The following is a 24,896-nucleotide window of genomic DNA, read 5'->3' on the forward strand; positions in this document are numbered from 1 at the left end:
TCCATTTTTTATTGTGGTATTTCAGGTGTATCAGATACCTGATTGGAAGCCTCTCTATCTGCTATTTAGTGTCAGAGAACATACTTTATGAATTTAATTCACCAAAGGCTATTGTAGCTCAACAAGACTTTAAAGAGTCACAAAGTCCAGTGCCCTTTTTTTTTTTTGTTTAAATTTATTTTTTTTTGTTTAAAGGATTACAAAACGTGATAACCCTAAGTTGATGAGGTATGTCATAAAACTTTATGCCAAAAAAGAACATGACATTGCAGGTTTAGTATAACAGACAACTTGTCTTCAGTGTGCATAAATGCAACAGTTATTATCGTCACCCAGAAATACTGTTTAGGCGGTGGCAACTTTTTCCCAGAGAAGTTGTATAGTCATGAAGTGCATATCAGTAGAGGATTTACAATTTGTTCTTGGCAACATGCCAAATGGATAGCTACCATCAAATGAAGTCAAATGGGATGGATAGGAAAAGTATGGTATAGGCAGTAGTATCTCAATACGTGGGTAAGGAGGTAGAGAGGAAGACCAAGGTTTTGTGTGTGTGTTTGGATAGTATAGAGAGATGGGAGAGCGCATAACAGATAGCCAGGACTGATTTCTGGGATATATACCCAGTATATATTCTACAAAGAAGCATCAAAGTGGACCCAAGGATCCCTCACCCATTTGAAAGTAGTGAGAGTGTTATTCTTTCTTGCTGTAAGAGCTTCCATGAGTTTGACTTCTCAAATGTAAGAGTATTAAGTTGGGTGTTGTCAGACTGCATGTCTGCCTCCAGTGAAAGGCGATCAAACATCTGGTGGCAGTAAGTGCATGAAAAAGTACAATATGCTACCAAAAGTATTGGGACACCTGTCTTTAATGGCATCCCAGTCTTAGTCCATAGGGTTCAATATTGAGCTGGCCCAGCCTTTGTAGCAATAACAGCTTCAACTCTTCACGTGGTGATGTAAGGCTTGGATGCAGCTGCTCAGCCATGGAAACCCATTCCATGAAGCTCTCTATGCACTGTTGTGCTAATCTGAAGGCCTACCACTTCGTGGCTGAGTTGCTGTTGTTCCCAGTTCCATCCACTTTGCTATAATACCACTAACAGTTGATCATGAAAAATTTAGTAGCAATGAAAATTTCACGGATGGACTTATTGCACAGGTGGCAACCTATCACGGTACCACGCTTGAATTCACTGAGCTCCTGAGAGCAACCCATTCTTTCACAAATGTTTGTAGAAGCAGTCTGCATGCCTAGGTGCTTGATATTATACACCTGTGGTCATGGAGGTGATTGAAACCCCTCATTTTGCGGACCGTTTTTAGGGTGTTGTTAACTTAACATACACACCTGCAGCGGTTTGCACGAACGGGGTGTGATTCTGATGAGGTGCGGAATTCACACCGAAGAAGCTGCAAATTCCACACCGCATCAGTGTGAACCAGGGCTTAGACACTGTAAATGGGAGGAATACTCAGCAGGAAGTGCCCTCCTTTAACCACCTCCTGCCCACCATATAAGGTAATGACGGGCGCAATGCGGTTCTCTCGTTCTAGGAGGATGGCATTCCTTGGAGGGGACACGTACACTGATCATCAGGGCACTGATAATCAGTGTGCCCTGATGATCAGTGTAGCCCCAGCAGTGCCCCCTGTGAGTGCCCATCAATGCCACCTGCCAGTGCCACATCAGTGCCTCATCAATGCCACATATCAGTGCCTACCAGTGCACATCAATGCCACATATCAGTGCCCACCTGAGCTGCCTTTCTGTGTCCCCTATCAGTGCCAGTCAGTGCCACCTATCAATGCCAGTCAGTGCCATATATGAGTGCTGCGTTTCAGTGCCCATCAGTGATACCTGTCAATGCCCATTAGTGCCACCTATCAGTGCCCATCACTGCAGCCTCCTTAGCACACATCAGTGAAGAAGAAAAATAACTTATTTACAAAATTTTATAACAAAAACTAAGAAAAAACGTGTTTTTTTCCCAAAATTTTCAGTTGTTTTGGTTTGTTTAGCAAAAAATAAAAAACCCAGAGGTGATTAAATACCACCAAAAGAAAGCTCTGTCTAAAAAAAAAAAGATAAAAATTTCATATGGGTACAGTGTTGCATGACCGCGCAATTATCATTCAAAGTGCAACAGCGCTGAAAGCTGACCTGGGCAGGAAGGGGGTATAAGTGCTCTATAGGCAAGTGGTTGAAGCTATCCATGCATGCAAAAATTGTTGAACTGAAGAAGAAAAATCTAAAGGATTTGATTGGATGCAGTCACTGTTTAGCCAACAAATTTCTACCTGCTTCCTTCCCTCGATTGAAAAACCAGCACAGGTGTTCTGTGCTGTTACTTTTATACACTTTTCCAGATTTGTGCTTTGTTTGGAGAACATCAATGTAGTGGTTTTCCAGTATGTGTTAAATAATACTACTTCTACTATCCTACCCCCACCTCCCCGATGTTTGTCTCTGGATGCTGAATCTACTGTTGACGTGACCAAAAAAAATGTTATAATACCAAACATTTAATCTGTATTCGCTGGAAATGAAGCAGCTGAAGAATCTGATTGGTTTACTATGTGCAAATTTTCACATTTGTTTTATCAACTATATTTTATAATTAGCCCCGTTAAAGTTCTGTTAAAATGATTTGTTCCAAAGGACAGACTTAATCCATCAAGAAAAGTAAAGGGCAATTGAACACAGCTTTTGTTTAATTTTTATAGTAAATTGACCATGTAACGTTGAGTTAAAGTAAATGTAAATAAAATCACTAATTTCTTGTATAAGCATTTACATGTTTATCATTTCAAAATATATATTTTTATTATTTGTAAATTTGCAGCTCCAATTATTCCCTCCATGAAGATGCTTGTTCAGACACTTTCTTGATATAGGGTGACACATTGCACACATTGGGTATGGTACTCAATTGTCACCATCAGGATACCTGACCTGAGAAATACCATACAGCCATCACTGGAGTGCAAGCATTAAGACCAGAAGTGACTGCAAAGAAGCTGAGAGAGATCAGCAGCACTAATTCACATGGGTGATGATGCCTCCATAGCGTGAACAAGCCATTTTTTGCAGCGTCTCAATTTCCAAGTGCTGTATGCAGATAGCCCATTGAAGTTCATTAGGACACAGCAGCTGCATAAAAAACACAGTCGCTGAACCTAATGTGACAGGCATGTGGGTGCAGGTGAGTGGCCGTGAACATAGACATTAGGACAACTAACAAAAAAAAAAAGTGTTACGCTACTCCCAAGCATATATGTAGTGACTGGAAATTGGATCCCAATAAATATAGTACCATAAGTTACAAAAAATAAATATAAATGTGCAAATATTATCAAACACCAGAAATATAAATGATGATAAATACAAGTCCAGACATTAGGACAAGCAACTGTGTCTGTGCAGTTGCTGCGTGCTAGTAGACTTTAATGGGCTGCCTGCATACAGCACCTGGTAATTGAGACCGTAAAAAAAACCCAGCTTGTTCTCGCGTACTCAAGGCATAAGATGCACTAAAGAATGATATAAGGTAACAAAATTTTTTTAAAAACCTAGCTTTTGGAAACGTAAATGTAATTTGGTTAAAGTATAAAGTATGTAAACCCTCACCTTGTAAAAGAACCCATTCAATTTAAAATAGTAATGAAAGGCAACACATTTGTATATAGATATAAAAAAATTATAAATATCTCCTCCCCCCCTCCCCCCTTTCTTATAAGTGATTACATACCCTCTGTTTTTAGTTGCCTAAGTGCTGGAGGAGAAGAAACATCAGTACACTGAGCTTCCCAGTGAATGGCTGTGCAGGGGAGGGGGGTCAGCACAAGTCTGATCATTGGTGGAGAACACACTGACATCCCAGCACAGCTAGAAAACTGAGCACGGTTTGTTCTTCTGCTTAGTGTAGTCAGTTTTTAATAGGAAAGCAGAGGGACTGATGGGATCATAAGGGATTTCACACTAAGGAAGTGCTACAAAGAGAACAAGATACTTATTTTTTTTTTGTTTTATACAAGTACATAGTACAGCAGGCACATATCAGGAATATGAAATGTTGCGTTTACATATTCTTTAAGTCATCAGTAGATTTTATGCAACATTCCTTGATTTTTGTTCTTGCTGTATTATTTGCCTTGTATTGCCAAACATGCATTGCAGTAATCAGTACATGTTTTACATTGAGACTTATTTACATCTTTTTTATATCAATCAGGTTCATGTATTCGTAAGCGGTTTTTATTGTATTTGCTACAGTATATGGTTTTTAGACAAAGATACTATTGCCAGCATGCCAATAGATGTAAACGTAAGTGTTGCCTTCCCTCTGCTTATGGCTTACCAGGATGTTCTGAGCTGGTAAGCTTCATGTTACTCTTCCATATTGCTGCCGGTACTTCCTCAACAGGTCAACTTCATGTTACTCTTCCACATTACTGCCTGTGCTTCCTCAACTACAAATTGAATGAACAACCCATGTCACTTTTTTCAATATTATTACATTAAACCAAGTGGATTTTGATTGATAACCTAATATTCAACTAATGCAAAGCATCAATCATAGCTTCTATATTAATTATTTAATATTGCAGTCTAATTCAAAAATCAATGTGCAGTATGAGTGGAGGGGAAACTCTCGGTTCCCCAAAGACCTAAGACGGAATGATTAAAAAAAGAGAGCGCGAGTGAGACCTGCTGTACTCCTATGTGTTTTCCTGATACAAATCTTTATTCATTTGCCAATAATCTCTTCCCATTTTCCACTTCAGGAGCATGTTATCAGTTCTGAGCCCTGTAATTGAATTAAGGCTGCTTTCAGCGGAGAGGCAAACTTGTACAAATATTGATAAAGCCATGACAGGGACAGCTTTGCACACAGACCACTAAATAACATCCAGACACCATGACAGGGAGTTATCAACTACTGATAGTCAGCCGTTCCTATCCTGCAAGTGCGTTCCTTTCCTGCAGTAAATTAGCTTCATTAAGAAGGTTGCACTTAAAGGTCTCAATAGATGCTCAGGACTTCATCTCTGGACAGATAATGGATGTCTCCATTTCTTTCTCTTGTTTCTGTTTCAAACAGATTCTCACCAGCTTTTCGCCAGTGGTTTAATTTTCACAATAATGACCTGCTAACAGACGTTTTTGACTGAAAATAAATTTCTTTCTCGTTCATTGAGCGACACAGGATTCAGAGAAATGTGTTTTACATTACGGCAGACAGCAGTATTTGGGGGGGAAAAAAGTGACCTGCCTGTCTAACCTCACCCACCTTCAGCATGCCTTGTTTTTTGCAAGTGTGCTAGGAGAATGGACACCCTTTCTCTACTGAGAGGAGACATCCACATATAACTCATTTTACTAGCCTTTTTTTAAGATTTTTTTTAATTATTTTTTTTCACATTTGCCAGGTAGAGGTTCAAGCCTCTCCTGAGGCAAGCTCTTTGAGCTACAGGCAGTCCCCACTTTGTTGATAGTTGGGCCTATTCACATTTTGTTTGTGCAGTCTTGAGTTGGACTGTTTTTAGATTGCATTTTACACCCCAAAAGTCTGAATACTGCAGCAATAGTAATGCAATGCACACTAAAGTATCCATTTTCCTTAGTTTCCAAGGGTCCAAAAGTTTATGGAATGTGGATTTTAAAGTAGATTTACAATGCCTTGAAAAAGTATTCATACCCTTTGAAATTTTCTACATTTTGTCGTGTTACAACCAAAAACTTAAATGTATTTTATTGGGATTTTATGTGATAGACCAACACAAAGTGGCACACAATTGTGAAGTGGAAGGAAAATGATAAATTGTTTTCAAATTTTTTTTACAAATCTATATCTGAAAAGTGTGGCATGCATTTGTATTCAGTTCTCATGAGTCAATACTTTGTAGAACCACCTTTCACTGCAATTCCAGCTACAAGTCTTTTTAGGTATGTCTCTACCAGCTTTGCACATCTAGAGAGTGAAATTTTTCCCATTCTTCTTTGCAAAATAGCTCAAGCTAACTGGGTCATTCTAACAAATGAATATGCTTTGATCTAAACCATTCCATTGTAGCTCTGGCTGTATGTTTAGGGTCGTTGTCCTGCTGGAAGGTGAGTCTCAAATCTTTTTCACACTCTTAACAGATTTTCTTCTAAGCTTGCCCTATATTTGGCTCCATCCATATTCCCATCCAACTCTGACTAGCTTCTCTGTCCCTGCTGAAGAAAGGCATCTCCACAATATGACGCTGCCACTACCATTTTTCATGGTGGAGATGGTGTGTTCAGGGTGATGTGCAGTGTTAGTTTTCTGCTACACATTGCTTTTTTTCTTTTAGGCCAAAATGTTTAATTTTGGTTCTCATCTGATCAGAGCGCCTTCTTCCAAATGTTTGCTGTGTTCCCCACATGGTTTCTCACAAACTGCAAACAGGACTTCTTATGGTTTTCTTTCGACAACAGCTTTCTTCTTGCCACTCTTCCATAAAGGCCAGATTTGTGGAGAGCACGACTAATAGTTGTCCTGTGGGCAGATTCTCCTGAGCTGTCGATCTCTGCAGCTCCTTTAGAGTTACCATGGGCCTCTGGGCTGCTTCTCTGATTAATGCTCTCCTTGCCCAGCCTGTCAGTTTAGGTGGACGGCCAGGTCTTGGTAGGTTTGCAGTTGTGCCATATTCTTTCCATTTTCAGATGATGGTTTGAACAGTGCTCCGTGAGATGTTCAAAGCTTGGAATATTTTTTTAGAACCAAACCCTGCTTTAAACTTCTCCACAACTTTATCCCTGACCTATCTTTGTGTTCCTTGGCCTACATGATGCTGTTTGTTCACTAGTGTTCTCTAAAAACCTCTGAGGGCTTCACAGAACAGCTGTATTTATACTGAGATTTAATTATACACCATTGACAACCATTTATCATTTTCCTTCCACTTCACAATTATGTGCCACTTTGTGTTGGTCTATCACATAAAATCCCAATAAAGTACATTTACAATTTTGGTTGTAACATGACAAAATGTGGAAAATTTCAAAGGGTGTGAATATTTTTTCAAGGCATTATACATGCTATAATTATCCTTACCATATCTTACATGTCAGAATCTAGGTAATTGTTGATCCAGCACTGAAATGTTTTCTCATAAAGCCAAGTAAAAAAAGTAATTAAGAATCATGGCATGTTGTGAATGGATATTCTGTGGTTTTATGAAAATAAACTTCTTCAAAACATAGAGATAAACCATTTACATTATGCAGAAGTTCATATTACTCTGACTGCACTATGTAGAACTGTGTAAGTTGAAATGTGTCAGTTTATTGCTTCTCTGTTGTTAAAATAAAGTACATTCAACCAGTTGCATAGTACTTATAAAACGTTATCATTTTACATTGACAATAAAAACAACATAGGAGCAGACTTAGTTTTCATATTGTCTGTGACTATATTTTTGTAAGGTTTGTGAATGGTTAACATTGAAGTAGACCTGAGATTAAAACAGGAAGAATTGCTATAGGGGTACAGAGAACATCTAGAAATGTAATTGTGTCTAAACAGTACCCTGAAAGATTTACCTTTTGTCTTGAATTGCTCATTAAAAATAGCAGTGCATGTCTTGTGCCCTCAGCCTCATAGCTGTGTGTTTGCACTCTGAGACCCTATAAGGCACCGCTGCCCACAACTGCTAGTCTCTCAAAACTTTGAGATTTTGATGATGTCACTAATGTGATGCTCGCTGTTCTTGCTGGAGAGAAAGCTGTACGTAACGTTGTGCAGATAAGCATCCCTGCTTCTATTTCATTCTTTCTGTGGATCTATGCTTACTGAATCTCTCCTGATTATTTGGCAACCAGCCTTCAGATTACAGTTAAAGGGAGGAAAGCCCGAACATGAGAAAGAAAAGTCCTGCCAAGATAGCCACCTCCACACAGTGTGGAAACAAGGCATGGGTAGTAAGTAACAGGGAAAAAGAGCAGTTGCAAGGAGGCTACAGCCAATATTGGTGGGGGAAGCAGTTCACCTTTTCAAGGCATAAACCTTTTGGCAGTTTGTTGCATAGTGATGAGCCCTCTTTATATAAGATATACAGTATATTTGTCAGCAAAGTATCTTGATGCTGGAGCAGCTGGTAGCTCTGTTTTACAGTGTTTCTTTGTGCTATAGGCTGAGACTTCAGTGTGGGAGGGCTACATCACTATAGCAGTGTTCAAAAGATGAGGATTGTCATGGCACATGTGCATGATAATGTCATCCTGCACACCTGCGTGAGGGCTACAGCCATTATACCATTTTCTCAGGTGCAGCTGCATTTATGTTCACAAGTTTCTGGATCACTTCAGCTCAGTGCAGCTCCAAGGGTTCGGTTCTTAAACATAATCCTTGCACAACTGCAGAAGCTTACAGTGCTGTTGGTCACAGGGAACAGGAAGTTTTGGGGCACTTGCCATTTGGGGTGACTTGCCATATAGGTGTTTTGTATTTTTGCCAACACTTTCCCCAGCTGGGTGGTCGCTTCCCTTTAGAGTGTTAACCCCCCATCAAGCCATTGTTTTGCGGGGGGGGGGATTATGGCGTTCCCAAATTCCTGGAGCAATTTCAGGACCTGTGGCTGTCTCAGACACATTACAACACAGTGGGCTTCCTGGTGGTAATCTGAAGTTACCATTTCCAGCACCCTGTTTCTAAAAAGTCACTAGGTTTCGAATCTGTTGGCTGCCAAAACACTCCATATTGCTCCCTCATTTGGAGAAGGTTTTTTCACATTCGAAGCCATTTGCTCAGCAGTATCACTTGGAGGAGAAATTGCACAAAAAATGAGGTCCTCTGGCTGTTGACCCAGCTATTTTTTACTTCAGAAAGACCCTGATGGTCCCGGTAGATAAGGTCCCAGTCTTTAAAGACACTGCAGATTAAATGTTAGAAGCCCACTGTAAGATGTCCTTCTCTTTGGTAGGAGCAGCTTTGCTTTACAACCTGCAGTGGCTGCGATGGGACTTAGCCATGCCCTCAAATTGTGGGCAAAGTGGATGCTTTGTCCAGGGAATCAGACCTGAGGGATCATGCCACCTAGCAATTCCTGAAAGATTTTCTGAGAGCCTTGGGTTTCTGGGTGGATCCCCTGGAAGACTCCATAATGCAGCTTTCCTGGGTGGACACTATGGGGTTGATTTAGTAAAACTTGAGACTGCAAAATCTGGTGCAGCTCTACATAGAAATTAATCAGCTTCCAGGTTTGATTGTCAAAGCCTAATTGAACAAGCTGAAGTTAAAAGCTGATTGGCAACTATGCAGAACTGCACCAGATTTTCTACTCTCCAGTTTTAGCTAATCAACTCCTATGTTTGTCTAGTCAGGAAGGATCTAATAGCTCAAGTGTTCCTCAGCAGAACCTTTCTGCAAGAAGCAAACTGAGAGGCTGTCTCCTGAGGGCCTTTGTGGCTGTCTGAATTTAGGAAATCACAGATGACTGGGTCTGCAGCATGATGTCCAGAAGCTGAAAACTGGAGTTTCACTGCTTTTCTTCTACATGCTTTATGCACTCAAAGGTACCTTTGGAGCTACAAAAAAAGAACCATTTTCTTAGCAGGTTTTAGAAAGGTTGCTGTCTCAAAGGGTCATTGCACCCATACCAGAGGGGAAGAGCTTCTGTTCAAAACTGTTTATGGTTCCCAAGTCCAATGTGAATGTCCAGACTGTTCTGGAGCTCAAGGGTCTCAAGAGCTGGCCCTCAGGACCTAATGTCTAATCTCCAGCAGATGGTGCATTTTTGTTTAGTGCTGAATCTTCCGAAATCGATTTTTTTTCCAACTTAACGTCTGTTCAGTACTTCAGTTTAGTTCTTAACATCGCACAAATGAAGGTACTTATTCCACAGGAGAAATGCCTGTCTGTTCAATCCCAGGAGTCCCTGAGGTGGCTGGAAAGTCCCTCAATTTGAGCCTGCATGAAGGTGCTGGAGAAAATTGTAGCTGCCTTCAATGTGGTCCCTTATGCCCAGCTTCTTTCCAGAGTTCTTCAGTTCAATATGCTGTCAGTATGGGACAAACCTCATGCATATGCATGTGACTTCCAAGACCAGGTGAACTGTGGAATGGTGGAGATGGTGCAGATGCTGGATTCCAGAAAACCCTTCCTTCTGATGAACTGAATGGTTTTAACTATGAATGCCAGCCTGTTGGACTAGAGAGGTGTTCTAGAGAACCTCTTCGTTCAGGAAATGTGCTTGTCAGAGGAGAAGTGGCCAATCAACATCCTGGAACTTCAGGCAATTCACCATGAATATTCAGAGACCCTGGGTTATTGGCTGTTATCTTCAGGTGATTGGACACTGGCAAGCTATTGAGGACATGCCCCATGGGCATTATCTCTATAACCCTACCCCACTCAGTGAGTCTTTATTTTTTGCTAGTATCCTAGAGTAATAGACCTCTTCTCCTTCGCGAAGAAATCACTCTTACCTTAACTGGCTAATTATTTTTCTATATATTCTTCAATCAACTCTTTGTTGTTGCAACCTTAGTAAAGCTTTGGGAGCCATACCTGAACTCCACACTTTGGGGGCAGGCTGTAATATTGGTTCTGGCACTGGATCCTGTGTGGGCGCTAACCTTGTCACTTTGAGCAACATGTGTAGTTAGCTGCTGGGTGATTTACAGGTCCAGTGTCATAGTCCATCTTTATGTAATCCAGACCCTGAAGACCCCACCATGACATGTAGAGTGTGGACCCTATTTAGGCACCAGCAACATGGATAGGTAAATCAGGATCACCCCGTTTTATTACATGTTACTATACTCACACTCCTGAATAGTATGCCTTCATATGTTATACCATTTAGGAAACCAGGACTTTTATAGTGTAAACATTTTAAACTTGGTGCCTAAATTCAACCACTCAGAGCTTAGTCTCAGGTGGATGACCAAGTGTTAAATTATACCACAGGTTGCACAGTTTACCGTCACTTCCATGTAGCACCCTTTTATAAGGTACTCAGGAGCTTCATTCCACTCTTTTGCTACTTAGACTTTGCAACAGCACTGTCACCGCCATAATGTTATGACTTCATGCAAAATGCTTGGCTGTGTTGATATGATCACTTCTACAGCACACTATAGCATTGGCATTGTCACACTTGAATCTCTTCCATCTCACCAAGCCACTTTGGGAAAAAAACTTCTTTCTCTCAGAACTCGCACTCGTTACTTGAGATCAGAGACACCCCTCTGTGTGCATCTCAAGGAGAGTTTTTTTACTTCTCATGGTGGTTTCCTGTGTGGCTGTCCCATTGGCCCAATTTAATTTGAGACTTTATGTGAAGTTTACAGCTTCTTCTCAATAGTCTGAGCCCCTGTTTATTTTACCTGAGGGGCCTTACAAGGGTCAGACTGCCTCCTAATACATTATTTCTAGATTGAATTATCAGCCTATTTCTCTGGTCTACAGTAATAAAGTGGTTATAAATCCAAAACCAAAAATGTTATATATTGCAGCTTACCTTTCCTTAGATGTGGTGGCTGCATTTGTTTTCTGTTTTTAGACCTTCTCCCTCTTTTTTCACCTGGTGATTTGACCAGTAACACACCTCCTGTATTAGAGTGCATCCACTCTGCACAAGGGAACACAGAGGCACCTTTAGACAGCAGCATTGTCATTCTTGGGGGCAGGAAAGTATTTATATACACTAACAAATTGAAGCCAAACTCCAGCTCACACTGCAGTTACACAAGCAGTTACAGCTGACAGCAACATTTTTTTTTTTTTTTTAGATAAAGGTTTTACATGAATAAATAAAAGCTGATCATTGTTAGCACCTCTGTCATTGGTAAATGGTTTGTCTCAACACTCTGTATTTGCAGGAGAGCTTATTCTGTTGAAAAACAGCAGAGATTTTGGCTGGGTTGAAAAAAGGGAATGCATACCTATAAAAGGAAACAAAATGCAGCCATCACATCTTAGATTCGGTAAGCTGCAATATAATAATTGTTTGCTTTTGGGTTTAATAACACTTTAAAGGCAAGGATCGCCCTTTCACTGCGTGAATGAGCCTTTTTTTTTTTGGTCAGTGTCCACTTTGAAGGTGGCAGCATAACCCAAGTAGTCATGAACATGAAGTCGTGTGTGTGCGTGTGTCAAGAAAAGAATTTTACCAGGTAAACTTAAAATAGTCATTTAAAATAATTTTTCTTATAATACTATTAAAACCTTCTTAAAGACTTCTTTTAAGGATCCATTTACACTAGGGTTTTTCAAATCACGGGCAGAATCGCCACAAATCTTCCTGCGATTTGAAAATGCATAATCGCTTGTTCAGGTGCCATTCATTTCAATGGCACCTGAAAACACAGGGTGTTTTTGCCAGTCTTAACATGTACATAGACTTAGGGACATATTTATAAAGCAGAAAATTTGACGTTCACCAAATTTTCACTGCAGTTTAATCGATCAGGTTCAATTAAAACATATTAGATGGGTATCCTTTGTGAACAGGGTTCTAGTGGCTGGCCTCGGCTCTACAGTGGAGACTAGAGCACAGTTTTAGTTGTACCTGCTCAATCATTCATGTTTGTCCTTTAGATTATGCTTTGAGACTGTTTTGTCAGCACCCCCTTTGCCAGGTGTTGCTGCTAGCAACTTTTAGGCTGAATGTTCTGTAATGTACATCCTCACACTATATTGTATTGCTTTTTTTTTAAGTAAATAAATATACCCCATAATTGATCTTTGCTGACTTTAGTCAAAACTAGCCTGATTTGACAGCGAGCATTTATTTATGTGGGCACCTGCAAACCTTTCCATTTACCACTGTACAAACTTAATTTTTATAGACTTGCCTTCGTACAGGTATATGGGTTATATAAGTTTTTATATTAAAATAACGCATTAGTAATTTTATGATCATTAACTAATTTTCTCATTTTGTTCTGGTAGTAGTGATGTAGAGTATCAATGGTATTCTTTAAAGGAAATTATTGTCTTTTAGATCCACGAAGCAGGATGTAAATCTCTAGATCTTCTTGAGCTGCCTATAGGGGTCAGAAGCACTCTATCTTATGATAAACAAACATGTTTGTGCTGTGTGAGCATGCTTGTCTATACACCCTTAAGCCTGTACACACGTTACGTAAAGTTTTTTTTTCATTCAAAAAACCTGACAGATCGCCATACTAACACAATCGATGTTTGTGCGCCGATCTCCCTCCTGTGCTTTTGTGTTCTGACAGGGGGACTGTCCCTCCAGAACACACTGATCGGATGCTAGTTTCCCAGCATGTGCTTTCGACAAAAACTGGTCATTAGACCAGCTTCTGTCAGAAAGACAGCTGTACAGACTGACCGAATGTCGACTGGTTCCTGTTGAACCAACAGATACCAGCTGATATTCGGCCCGTGTGCCCCTGGCCTTAGGATGGCTTGGTATCTTGGAAATTATTGTACTAAAGCACAGCACAGTGGCTAAATGGTTAGCACTTCTGTCTGGCAGTACTAGGGTAGTTCATTCGAATCACAACCATGGCACCACCTGCCTGGAGTTTGCATGTTCTCTCTGTGCCTTTGTGGGTTTCCTCTGGGTACTCCGGTTTCCTCCCACACTTCAAAGACATGCTGGTAGGTTAATTGGATCCTATGTAAATTGGCCCTAGTATGTGTATGTTTGAATTTAAGTTAGGGACCTTAGATTGTACGCCCCTTGAGGGTTAGGGACTGATGTGAATGTAATATATATATATATATATATATATATATATATATATATATATATATATGTGTGTGTATGTATGTGTTTGTGTGTAAAGCTCTGCGTAAATTGGTGGCGCTATATAAGTACCTGAAATAAATAATAAATACTATGCCATCAAAATCCATAGTAGTCAGCTCCCTGATGTTTTGGTGGTCAGGGATTGTCTGCAGGGGTTATATATATCTTATGATCATACCATTGCTTCTTGGTCTGGCTGTATTTGGCAAGGCTGGATAGTGTTTTTATCATTTCTAAGGGCAGCTTTATATGATCTATCTAAATACTTGCTTTATAGAAGTTATCAGCTTTATGAGAACAAGATAGTGCTGGTCAATATTTAAACATCAGGGAGCTAGGAGGCATATTACATAAATTGCATTGGACAAGGATTTAGCAACTATTTAGAACTTTTGTTCTTCTGTTACAGGGACTTGGTTAACATCAAAGCTGGATTAGAACATCTGGTAAGTTCTACATTTCTCTTGAACATTTGCATCATCTTTGATATCTGCATTCCAAATGAACATTTTTCAATGAGCTTTGAATACCTTGATTTGAGAAAGTCAACTATTTCCCAAAGGGTCCGCTTACCATTATTATGTGAAGGTACTTACGCTTTCATTTAGTCTATCATCTCAAGGGAATATTAATTTTTTTTTTTTAAATTACCTTTTTTATTTTGATGTGAAGATGAAATAAAAAATGCAGCACAATTATTGGAGTGATGATTGTTTTAATTATCAGCAGAAAAACAATATTTGGCATAAGATTTTTTACACTAACATTTCATGCATGAATATGTAGTTTACCATTAATATTTTATGTGGTTGTAGATTCCATATGTTCATTTGTGTATCATGCATTTGGTTAGCTAATATATGTTATTTTTCTGTATTAAAAGATAATAGCTCTGGTAACATTGTGCTGATTTTGCAGTTGCCTGACTAGTGTAAAATTTATTTTTAAATTATGGGTAAAGAATTGGCTCACTGGTTGGATTGACAATTATTTCTTCAAGTGAACCTGTCAGTAAACACGGATGTTAAAACGGTCTTTAAAAATATGAGTACATAAGTGATAGACATTTTGCTAACACGATTCCTCCACTGTGAGGTCCATCAGCAAATTCACTGGCTAGGGCCATGATTGGTTACATTAATGAATAATTCTTGGAAAAAGAAATGGCTGGCTTAGAAGACATTTAGGAAGAGGTTGTGTGGCATAGGGTAAGCTGCACTGTAAAGATCATCAGAATTTAGATTTTTATAGTTAGTATGCAGTTAAAATGAGTGTTCAAGAGGTCTTACCTAAAAGCTTTAAACTCTTTAATCTCATTGGATGGGGTTATCATGCAAAGACCTGCATACAAAAATGAGATTTACTCAGAAATCTTTTTTTTTTCTTTTTTTGGGGGAGGGGGGTCTTTGATCCACATCCCTGGAAGCATTGTCTGAAGATACATGCTTGTATTTTGTGTGTTACTGATGTCACTCGTTTAGCACTCAGATGGTAAAATTTAACCTTGCACTGAGAAGGCCCAGCCAGGCAATGTCTGCCAAGGTTGTGGAGAATTATATATGTATAGGTTTACCTGATCTGACTGTAAGCGGCTGGATTGAATTAAGTTGATCTTATGTCTGTAGGCACTTTAGTGGAAGTATATTCAGCTCCCTACGGAAGATGCAGTGTCCACAAGCTCCTGGCAGCACCGATATCTTTGTCCTGTCATCTTTGATTTGGGATCATTGGCCATCTTGATTGACTGTGCTGGGATGACTTAATTTGCGCACATGTGTGCAAGAGTTAATTTGTCCCGGCCCAGACAGGTAACAATCTTTTATTGCAGAAGGGACATTGTTTCTCTGTTCTGCAAAAAAACCATGTCTGTTCACAAACTTTAAATTTATAGGTAAAGTTCCACTTTAAAGCATATTATAAGCCAAAAAGAAAAATTATACTTATATGTGGTGGCTGCATTAGTTTTTCAGAACATTAATTTCATAACATTTTCATAACATTTTCAACAGTTAAAGAGAATACCTGTTGGTATTGCCAGAAATTCGGTGTCCTTGTGACTTTCTGTGAACTGAAAATGCTGCAAGAAACAATCTACACTGTACACATTTATACACTGTATGTATATATACATGGGTACTTTTAGTCTGGGATATAATACTATAATCTTGCAATTAACTAGATTTGTTAATCTTGCACAAAAAGGTTATTAGAAATAATCACACGTTTGTAGTATTTGCTAAATAATAAATTGACCTTTTTGACCTGAATTTTTCATTGAGTAGAAGCCAACTAACTACTGGGTTTACCTTATTGTACTGGCACTGGAACTTGTTTTTAGGTGCCTGCTTGGTCACAGTGCACTCAATAGCCAATTCTAACCAGTGCTCAGAAGGTTCTGCTTTGGCATAGCCATGTCAACGCTAATTTAGTTTTTAATTCTGATTAGAAGGGTAGAAGCAGATTGGTCATACACTGAACAACAAGTTTGTTAACATTTGTATGGCTTTCAGTGCTATCATGACCTTTGCTCTCTTAACAGCAGAACATTCTTGACCTTTTGTCTTTGTGGTCAAGCAGTGCTGCTGATTTGTGATTTGTAATGTAGGAGTAATCGTTAATTACCCTCTTGAAGTCTGAGGCATTTTAAACATTTTTTACACATGTTAAAATCTGCAATATTTTCTAGAGAATCACTTAAAACCCCTAAACAATTATTATTATTATACAGGATTTATATAGCACAAACAGTTTGCGCAGCGCTTTACAATATAAAGGGAGACCATACAGCATTGATCCAGTTCAATACAAGAGGATTAGGAGGGCCTGCTCCTTGGAGTTTAAATTATATATTTTCTGAATGTGGTGGCCCTCTAGAAGAAAATAATGGCAGTTGCAATTTTTTAATATGGAATGATACAGTATGTGTGCACCTTCTCCATATCTTAAAAGGGATCAGATGACTCTACAGCCACCTGATTCACTTTTACTGAATAGTTGGTGAGCCTCTTTTCGCTGCTCGGTGCCAGGTTCTTAGCGTACAAAAGACTGCAGCTGCATGATAATGCCATAAAGAAGTGACCAGTTGGCATGAGCACAGACTGCTACACTGAATCCATTGGTCATCTGTCCCAGCAAAAAACTTGAGGGATATGGACTTTGATGAGTACATAAAAGACTTCAAAATGTATTATCATTTCAATACCTAGTGAATGGGTGTGTTGGAGAGCTTTGCCCAGAGATTGTGCTTTAAATATTGTTGGTAAAAGGAAGACAACAAAAATATAATTGTCACAGTTCCTAATTTTTTTTAAAGGAAATCTATAGTCACAACAAGCATTTCTATTTTATAACATCAGCCTTGTAATAACAATAAAAATTATAGTTATTTTTGACAAAGATAGGCTTACTTGAAAAATCTCCTTTTATGTTATAATCTTCTGGCATTCTTTTCTCACAACTTTATGGATTCCCTGCATGCTTTGCAGCTTCTTATCTGTTCCTTTCTTCAGATTCTAAGGACTTCATATCCCATTCGACCTTTCTGCCTGCAAGCAGTGATTCTTGTACTGACTCCTGAATTCAGAAGGCAGGCTCTGTGAAATGTGTGGCAATAAGCATTACATATTCATAGAACTCAAGGATGTTAGTGTATGGGATTCTTCACAAAGTAGGTTTTCAAGCATTAAAATTGCTCATATTAATAGGAGGGATGGCTCAAAATAATTGAAATGCAATGTGAAAATGAATATACAATTTTAAAATGTGACCATATATCATTGGTAGTTTCAATATATGCATATCTGTATTTCACTGTAGTTAGAATGGTTTTTTTTCTTCTTTTTTTTGCCCAGCAGGGACACAGGGCAGTAATCGAAAAAAAAAAAAAAAAAAAAAAGACCTTAAGTGCCTGTTCACATACATACGGATTGGATATGGTTTGAACCGCATTCAATCCGCATGTCTTGTGAAAAAACATTGCTTCCTATGGTGCCTGTTCACATATGTCTGGTGCACTGGCAATGCGCATTTAGTGCGGTTTGAAAAAGAGAAATGTACGATTTCTGAGCAGTGCGGTCTGATTCAGGTGAGGATTACAGGCTAATGACTTCTATGGGATCCATTTTTAAACCTCGTATGTGTGAACAGGATAATCCTGAGTGCTAATCCTGACCTGAACCTAATGTAAACCTAACATGAACTGGTGAACAACTACTGTATCAATTAGCTGTGAAACCTGAGATTTAATCCACACCACACGTGTGAATCAGCTCTTAAAAGTCTCTAAGTCTTTTTAAACATTTTGGATTTAAACTTTAAAAACTTTAAATGTACTAAATGTTTTTTTCCTGATTAAAGGAAACCTTGCCTGGTTTCATATTTTGTGTTGGTAAGGTTTAATAAAGACACCAGTCCATCTAGATCAACCTGTGTAGGTGTGTATGGGAGTGTGTTTATAGACAAATGTTCATAGTTTCCTATCTTGCTGTATATCGTGTTCAGTAAGATGCCCATCTAAAGCACACGATGAGAATCTCGGACAAATGATAGTATTTTTTTCTTTTTGCATGCTAGTCTCCATATCAAAAATTAAGAGGTTACTCAATTTACGAAAATTCTTTTACGACAGAATACAACTACGGAAATGATGTACTGGATTGTATTTGTATTGTATTTTCAAACGAATAATGTACTTATAAAGCAAAAAATGTATGATCTGGTATTGTACGAGAAACATTTTCGTCTTTGTCCCTTCGGATAAGTTGAGATGAACTGTCGTGATTGGCTTTCAAAACCTGTGTACTAATGATCAGATTATCGTACAAATGTTTCGAAAGTGGTATTTTTCATATGATTTTCTGCTTGTGTGTACTAGGCTTGAGTTTTTTTAAATTTTCAAAACTTCCTATCGACACTACTGATTGTGGAAGGGAGTTCCACATCCTTATCTCTCTAACAGAAGAGCACCCTATAAACAGTTTAAAGTGATATTAACCCCTTGACGCTGATCTGGGCATTGACGCCGGGCGGCTGCATATTTGCGTGCAATTAGAAGATACATATGTGCTGAGAGCGCGCTCCCAGCACATATGTCCCGCGACTCCCGGAAAGGTCCCGATCTCCCCTTTTGATCGGGACCTTTTCTGATCATGTGACCGCCGTGATGGCGAATCACGGTGGTCACATGACCCTAAAACCCCGCCCCAGCTCTCGGCTTCTGAAACTCTTAAAGGGCCAGGAGGCGACGGTGCCAAGAGGTTAAAGGTTCCTTTTTTTAAACAACAAACATGTCATACTTACCTGCTCTGTGCAGTGGTTTTGCACATAGAAGCCCCTTTCCTCTTCTTCTCCGGTCCCCCATCGGCGCTCCTGGCTCCTCTCCCTTGACCTGTGTGCCCAATAGAAAGCCGCTTACTATGTGGGCACTGGTGCATGTGTCTGCTGTGGCTTGGCTCCCCTCCTGTTCTCTCCTTATTGGCTCACTGGCTGTGATTGACTGCAGTGGGAGCCATTGGTTCCCACTGTTATGTCTCAGCCAATGAGGAGAGAGAGACCCGGGACAACTGGGACTCCCCTGCACATCGCTGGATCAAGAGGGGGCTCAGGTGAGTATTAAGGGGGCTGTGGGGACAGCAGCACACAGAAGGTTTTTTACCTTCACATATGGAATGCATGAATTTAAATAACCTTCAGCCTTTAAAACCACTTTAAGGTTGAACCGCTTATTCGGTGGCCATGTGTCTTCTTAAGCTCCCTGAAACTGAATAGTTTCCTCCCTATGTTAGAATCACTACTGAGGTATTTGTGTGTTGCTGGTCCTCCAGTCCTTTTATTAGCTTTGTTACCCTTCTCTGGACTCTCTCCAGTTTCAGCACATCTTTTCTGAGGACTGGTGACCAGAACTGGTTAATACCTGGAGTCAATTTTCCTGGGCAAGTATAGATAGAGGCAAGTGTAGATAAGAGCTTTGGAAGTTACTCTTAAGCTGGGTACACACTATGAGTTTGTTTTTTTTGTTTTTTCTTCAACCCAGCGGATTTCCAGTGCTGTTTGGATGCTGTTCAACAGACGTTGGCCATAAGACCAGCTTCTGTAGAACAGACAGCTGCGCACATGGCTGATTTTCAGTCCATGTGTACCCAGCTTTGCTCTGCTTATGTGCCAGTGCCTCAGAATGTATTGAAGCCATAGTGTCAGCAGTGCCAGTTTCCATATGTTTCTTAGGGACAGTTTAACAATCATCATTTTAGTTGTTGCAGCATGGCCCAATAGAGATATAGGTAGAGAAGCTCATACTTGAAATTTTGTCAGCTTCTGATATAATGGGGGAAAATTCTGTTTATAACCAGAATAAGTAGGGGTAAGGTGAATGCCTATTTAACTGAGTATTTAACTTGAGTCAGTCTTCCAGCTATAGTTTAGTCGGGACATTTATAGATATTGCCTCAGTTTTAGTAGTATTTATCTTATAACCCAAAAGCGCATTGTATTTCTCCAATATTGCATGAAGATTGTCATGTAAGGTGGCCCAGTATGTTGTTAAAGGGTGTCTGCAGAGTCAGTTTAATGTCCTCACCTTGGGGGGGGGGCTCAGGGAGCCCATGAAGCCTAGTATTATTGCAGCACTCTGTATTGCCCAAGTCTTCCGCATGTCTCTTAAGCTCTCTAATGGTAGATGTCTGTGTAGCAAACTGAGTTTAGAGTGAAGAGACCAGTTTGGTGATCTGTAATTCATCAATCATTGTATCGACCCTGTCTGTTAGATGACTTAAATCAGTACATAGCATTCTACATGTCTCTGTAACGTCTTTTTATCAAGAGATGAAAGTCTCTTTTGGTAGATATAAATTTGACATGCTGTATACAAGCAGCAGAACCCTCCAAAGTAGTCTATGGAGCTCATGAGTGAGAGTTCATGTTCATGTTTGCTTCCGCTGCAGTTGCTGATTGAGGAGAGGCCAAGTTTTTCCAAAATTGCACCTGGCTTTCAAAATTATTGGTATTTTATTTCTTATATCAAAAAATAAGAAACTCAGTAGTGATTAAATAACACCAAAAGAAAGCTCTATCTGTCTCCAAAAGTGATCATTTAGTTTGGATAGAAGTGCTGCCTGACTGAGTAATTGTCATTCAGCGTGTGACAGTGCCGAAAGTTGGCCTGGGCAGGAAGAGGGGGTAAAAGTGCCCTGTATGAAAGTGGTTAAATGTGGTCTGAAAGTAATGCAAACTGTTGTGATCATGCTGAAAAAGGAATAGACACTTTGAGCAAGCTTTAGCAAATGTGAATCTAGTCTGGAATAGATGTGAAATTTAAATGTATATGATCTAGATGCTAGACCTTAATGGCCAGTCCTCTGCTGGTTGGAAATATAATTTAGTGACAATATGAATGATCACTTAATAGCCAAATCAATAACCAAGAGAAGTACCTGGACTGCCATTGTTAGCTTCATCTGAAAATGCCAGCTACCTGACTGGATTTGGTTTAGTCTGAGACATTTGTTCAGTGCAAGCATGTATCCACTGAAGTTACAATGCCTTATTTGCATGATTGAGCTGGAGTAGTGACTCAAAGTACTTGAAGTGGACTTTTTTACCTACACATACAGAATTAGCCATTTCTCAAAGAAACTTGCAGAAAAAAAAAATTGAATTTATGTCCCTTCCACATATCATTAGGCACTGGTGACATAGCCAATGTCATCTAGCGACATCTTTAGAAGGCTACAACTCCAGTGCCTTCCCAGAAGCTTTTGTAGCTAAACCACAAGAAAAGTACAGTCTTTTTTTTTTCTCCACAGTTGCCATAGTAATGTCATGTGGCCAGAAGCTCATGTTGTTGAGCTTCTGCACACACCAAGCCCTGGAAATGTGTAAACTAACTGGCAGGGGCTCCTGAGGTTTGCACAGGTTCTTAGGGGATCTAGAAGGCTTTGTGCCTATTTGTGTTGTCATGGCTTCAGCAAGCAGAGGTGGCATAATAATGCTTTGCTAAAGCCATGGCAGTGGTCAAACACAAATCGCAGCAGATCCTGGACATGGGTGACCCAGCATAGAGAATGAGGAGGCCACCAATGACATAAAAATTTAAAATGGTGGTGAAAGTTTTTTCAACATTGGGTGGACTGAGAGGTTTTTGAAGTGATAAATACAGTACATTAGGCAAATAACTATCCTAAGCATGATATCATCTAATAGAGAGTTTGTGTATGATGGCATTTCATTCTGTGTTGGTTGGGAATCTGACATAAGCCATAGAGTGATCGTGACAGCAGGGAATTGGCATTTATAGGAGCAGTGGTTAGAAATGGCAGATACATATTTAGACCAGGTTTTCTTTATCTTTCCGTGCAAAGAATTTGCACATAATTAGGCTCCCTAAGCCTTCAGGCTCTCTAAGAATTTGCACATGATTAGGCTTCCTGTCAATGTTTATATAGCTTTAGTCAGTATTGATGTAATATATTTTATAAGCCAATTCCAAGCAAAATTATATGTCTATGTGTGCTTGCAAGCAAGTCTTAATATATGTTGGCCTCTCTTTTTTTTGTTATGGCAAAAAGTACAGTACTTCAGAAGTTGGGAGAAATTGCCACAATATTTCCTTGGACATATATGAATTGCTTAAATGATGCAGCTCATTTGTGCTTGTTCAAATCCAAGATCAGTTTGGAGGGAAGTTAGCCTTTTGTTTATTAAGATGTAACCGGTAACAGCAGATGATGTTTTGCGAGTATTATACAATGCCAGTTACATTGTTATTTAGCTTTTGTGCATCTTTTTTCCCTGTTATAAGCTTTCCAGTGTTATATATTGGCTCTGTGTAATCACAGCAGATTCTGCAAACACTTTGGTGCTATAGAAATAAAGGAAGCAACTTAATGGTTGTTAAAAGGACTATTTACGTAAACCGTTTTTGTTTTGTTTTTTTATAGATGCTAGTTAATTGAATCGCCCACTGGTAAACCTTTCAGGTAGTGAGATCTCTTGATTTCCTATGTCTGTCCAACTGCCACATCCTTTAAAACCCCTGCCATGTTGGAGCTAAAAAAATAGCCCTGCCATTAAAAGTCAAAATGTTCTTTCTGGTTTTGAATATAGTAGAGAAGATTAGAACCTCAGATTTTATTGCTGCCTGTGTACGTTATGAAAATACGCTTACTATTTGTCATGATGATCATGGTCACTGGGACAGAAAGTGACAGGTAAACCAAGATTATATGGTCATTTCTGGATGTCTTTTAAAGGAGACACTTGCTCTTGTCAGTGGTCAGAGATTGGATATCCCCTCAGAGATTTCCATGTGTGAGATTCGAGTAGAGCTATATTTTATAATTATTGTCACCTATGGTGTTGGAAAAGTGCTGTAGCCAGGTTTTTTCCAAACAACATTTTTTTTGTTTATTAGAAATTGAAGTCCCTAAAAGAGAAAAAAAAATCCACTTCCCAAAACACTAACCCTATGGCCAGGTTTCCATATACTTTCTTCCTTCTTCCAAGCATCTGACAAAGATACAATGTCTAATTGCTAGTTCCCCTGCTATCATGTTTTAGTACTTTCTGAGTCACTTACAGAATATATAAATGCAACATTTCATATACGTGATACCATGTTCTTGTATTAAAACGTATCTGGTTCTCCTTGTTTATCTTTCTTTGTGTAAAATCCCTGGTCTTCCAGCCAGTCCCTCTGCCTTCTTATTAAAAACTGACTACACTAAGAAGGAGAGCACATCACGGTCAGTTCTGTAGCTGTGATGGAACTCCGCCTGCTCTCCTCCAATGATCAGACTTGTCCTGACACCTCCCCAGCATATCCTTTCACTGGGAAGTTACGTGTGCTTCCTCTCCCCCAGCTCTTATGCAACTGAAAACAAAGGGTATATGATTACTTTTTAAAAAGGTATTTATTTAGTTTTTATAGCCATACGTAAATGTTTTGCCTTTCATTTCTATTTTAAATTGAATGGGTGAGGGTTTACAGTTACTTTAAGCACTTGTGGTTGGGGGGCAGCAAAAATGCAGCTCAACTGTCTGAAGCTGCAAAAGCTAGCAGGCATGGATATTCATATCACTGCGCAGCAAAAATAACCCCCCTGTTGTGCTCGGTGGGCAGTGCTGCTTGGGGTGAGGAGGTGACATTACCCCTCCTCACTGCCTGTCAAACGCACCAAAAATGTAAACAAGCCTTAACCTGGCAAAAATATACAGGTTAATAGTTCTGACTTTTTAATCTAATTAAAATAATAGTGCCAGAAACAGCCAAGCAAATAGTATTACACGATGGTCAGCTTTGACAGCCCCTGTATCTTCCTCACTGTAGGTTTTCTTTATTGTGACTAAAATGTAGTGCTCTTTTTACGGTGTAATTGTGTGAAGGCTGGTCCTGGCTGTATGGTTATGAAATCTAACAGAACATTTATTCACCTTAAAAAAAAAAAAATTGCCACAGAAAGGACATCTGTTCACCGGAGAGAGATTCAAAATAGAATTCTCTTATTTATGTGAAGTATGGATTTTATATGAAAAAAAATCAAAAGGGAAAAAAATTGGCTCTGTCACATAAACAAAAAATGGGCAGAAGAACAGAGATATTTAAAAAGGAGAAAAAAAATCTGTTACAGTGTATAATATTAAACATTCTGTTTTAGCAGTGTTTAACTGTTATGATTGCTAAACCCTTATGTGTGATTTGGATAAAAAAATAAAAAGGATAAAAAGCCTCTTTTTTTGTAGAATCTATGCCAGTGTATCTTACTAAAACATATTAAAGTTTAAACATTAAATAAACTACCCATCTGGATCTAGACGCCAGTGTCTCTAACTTGGAGTAGACTTAAACGGGAGTTCAAGAAAGCATTGTTTCTGTGTTTATAGACAAATGACTTGTATTTATTTATTTTACAGTTTTAGACGTGTGTGTCAAATACAATGAGTGAATGATGAAATAAATTTCCTAGTTCTGTTACATTGTTGAAAAGGCAACAAATTAAAAGAATGTTCCTCTCCTGTTGTTTATCCTTTCTTGTAAAATGTATTGTTGAATTCTTACATGCCTCTGTTGGTTTGTCTCTGCATCATCCGTATGACTGATTCCCAACTGATCATTCACAATTTTACATCCCTCTAATTTTGAGTGTT

General features: G+C 39.2%; 1 protein-coding gene across 3 annotated transcripts in view; it reads left to right on the forward strand.

Moving 5' to 3' along the window:
* The window catches only part of RSRC1 (arginine and serine rich coiled-coil 1), a 451,267-nt gene that overhangs the window by 156,489 nt on the left and 269,882 nt on the right, over positions 1-24,896 (forward strand). For all 3 annotated transcript variants that reach the window (XM_089675413.1, XM_089675412.1, XM_089675411.1), the window contains exon 5: positions 14,167-14,203. In XM_089675413.1, coding sequence (XP_089531539.1) covers positions 14,167-14,203 — 37 coding nt within the window. The remainder of the gene's footprint in view (positions 1-14,166; positions 14,204-24,896) is intronic.

Source organism: Staurois parvus, unplaced genomic scaffold, assembly GCF_062004578.1.
Source record: "Staurois parvus isolate SC_StPar_1 unplaced genomic scaffold, SC_StPar_1.0 ptg000155l, whole genome shotgun sequence".
Classification (NCBI taxonomy): domain Eukaryota; kingdom Metazoa; phylum Chordata; class Amphibia; order Anura; family Ranidae; genus Staurois; species Staurois parvus.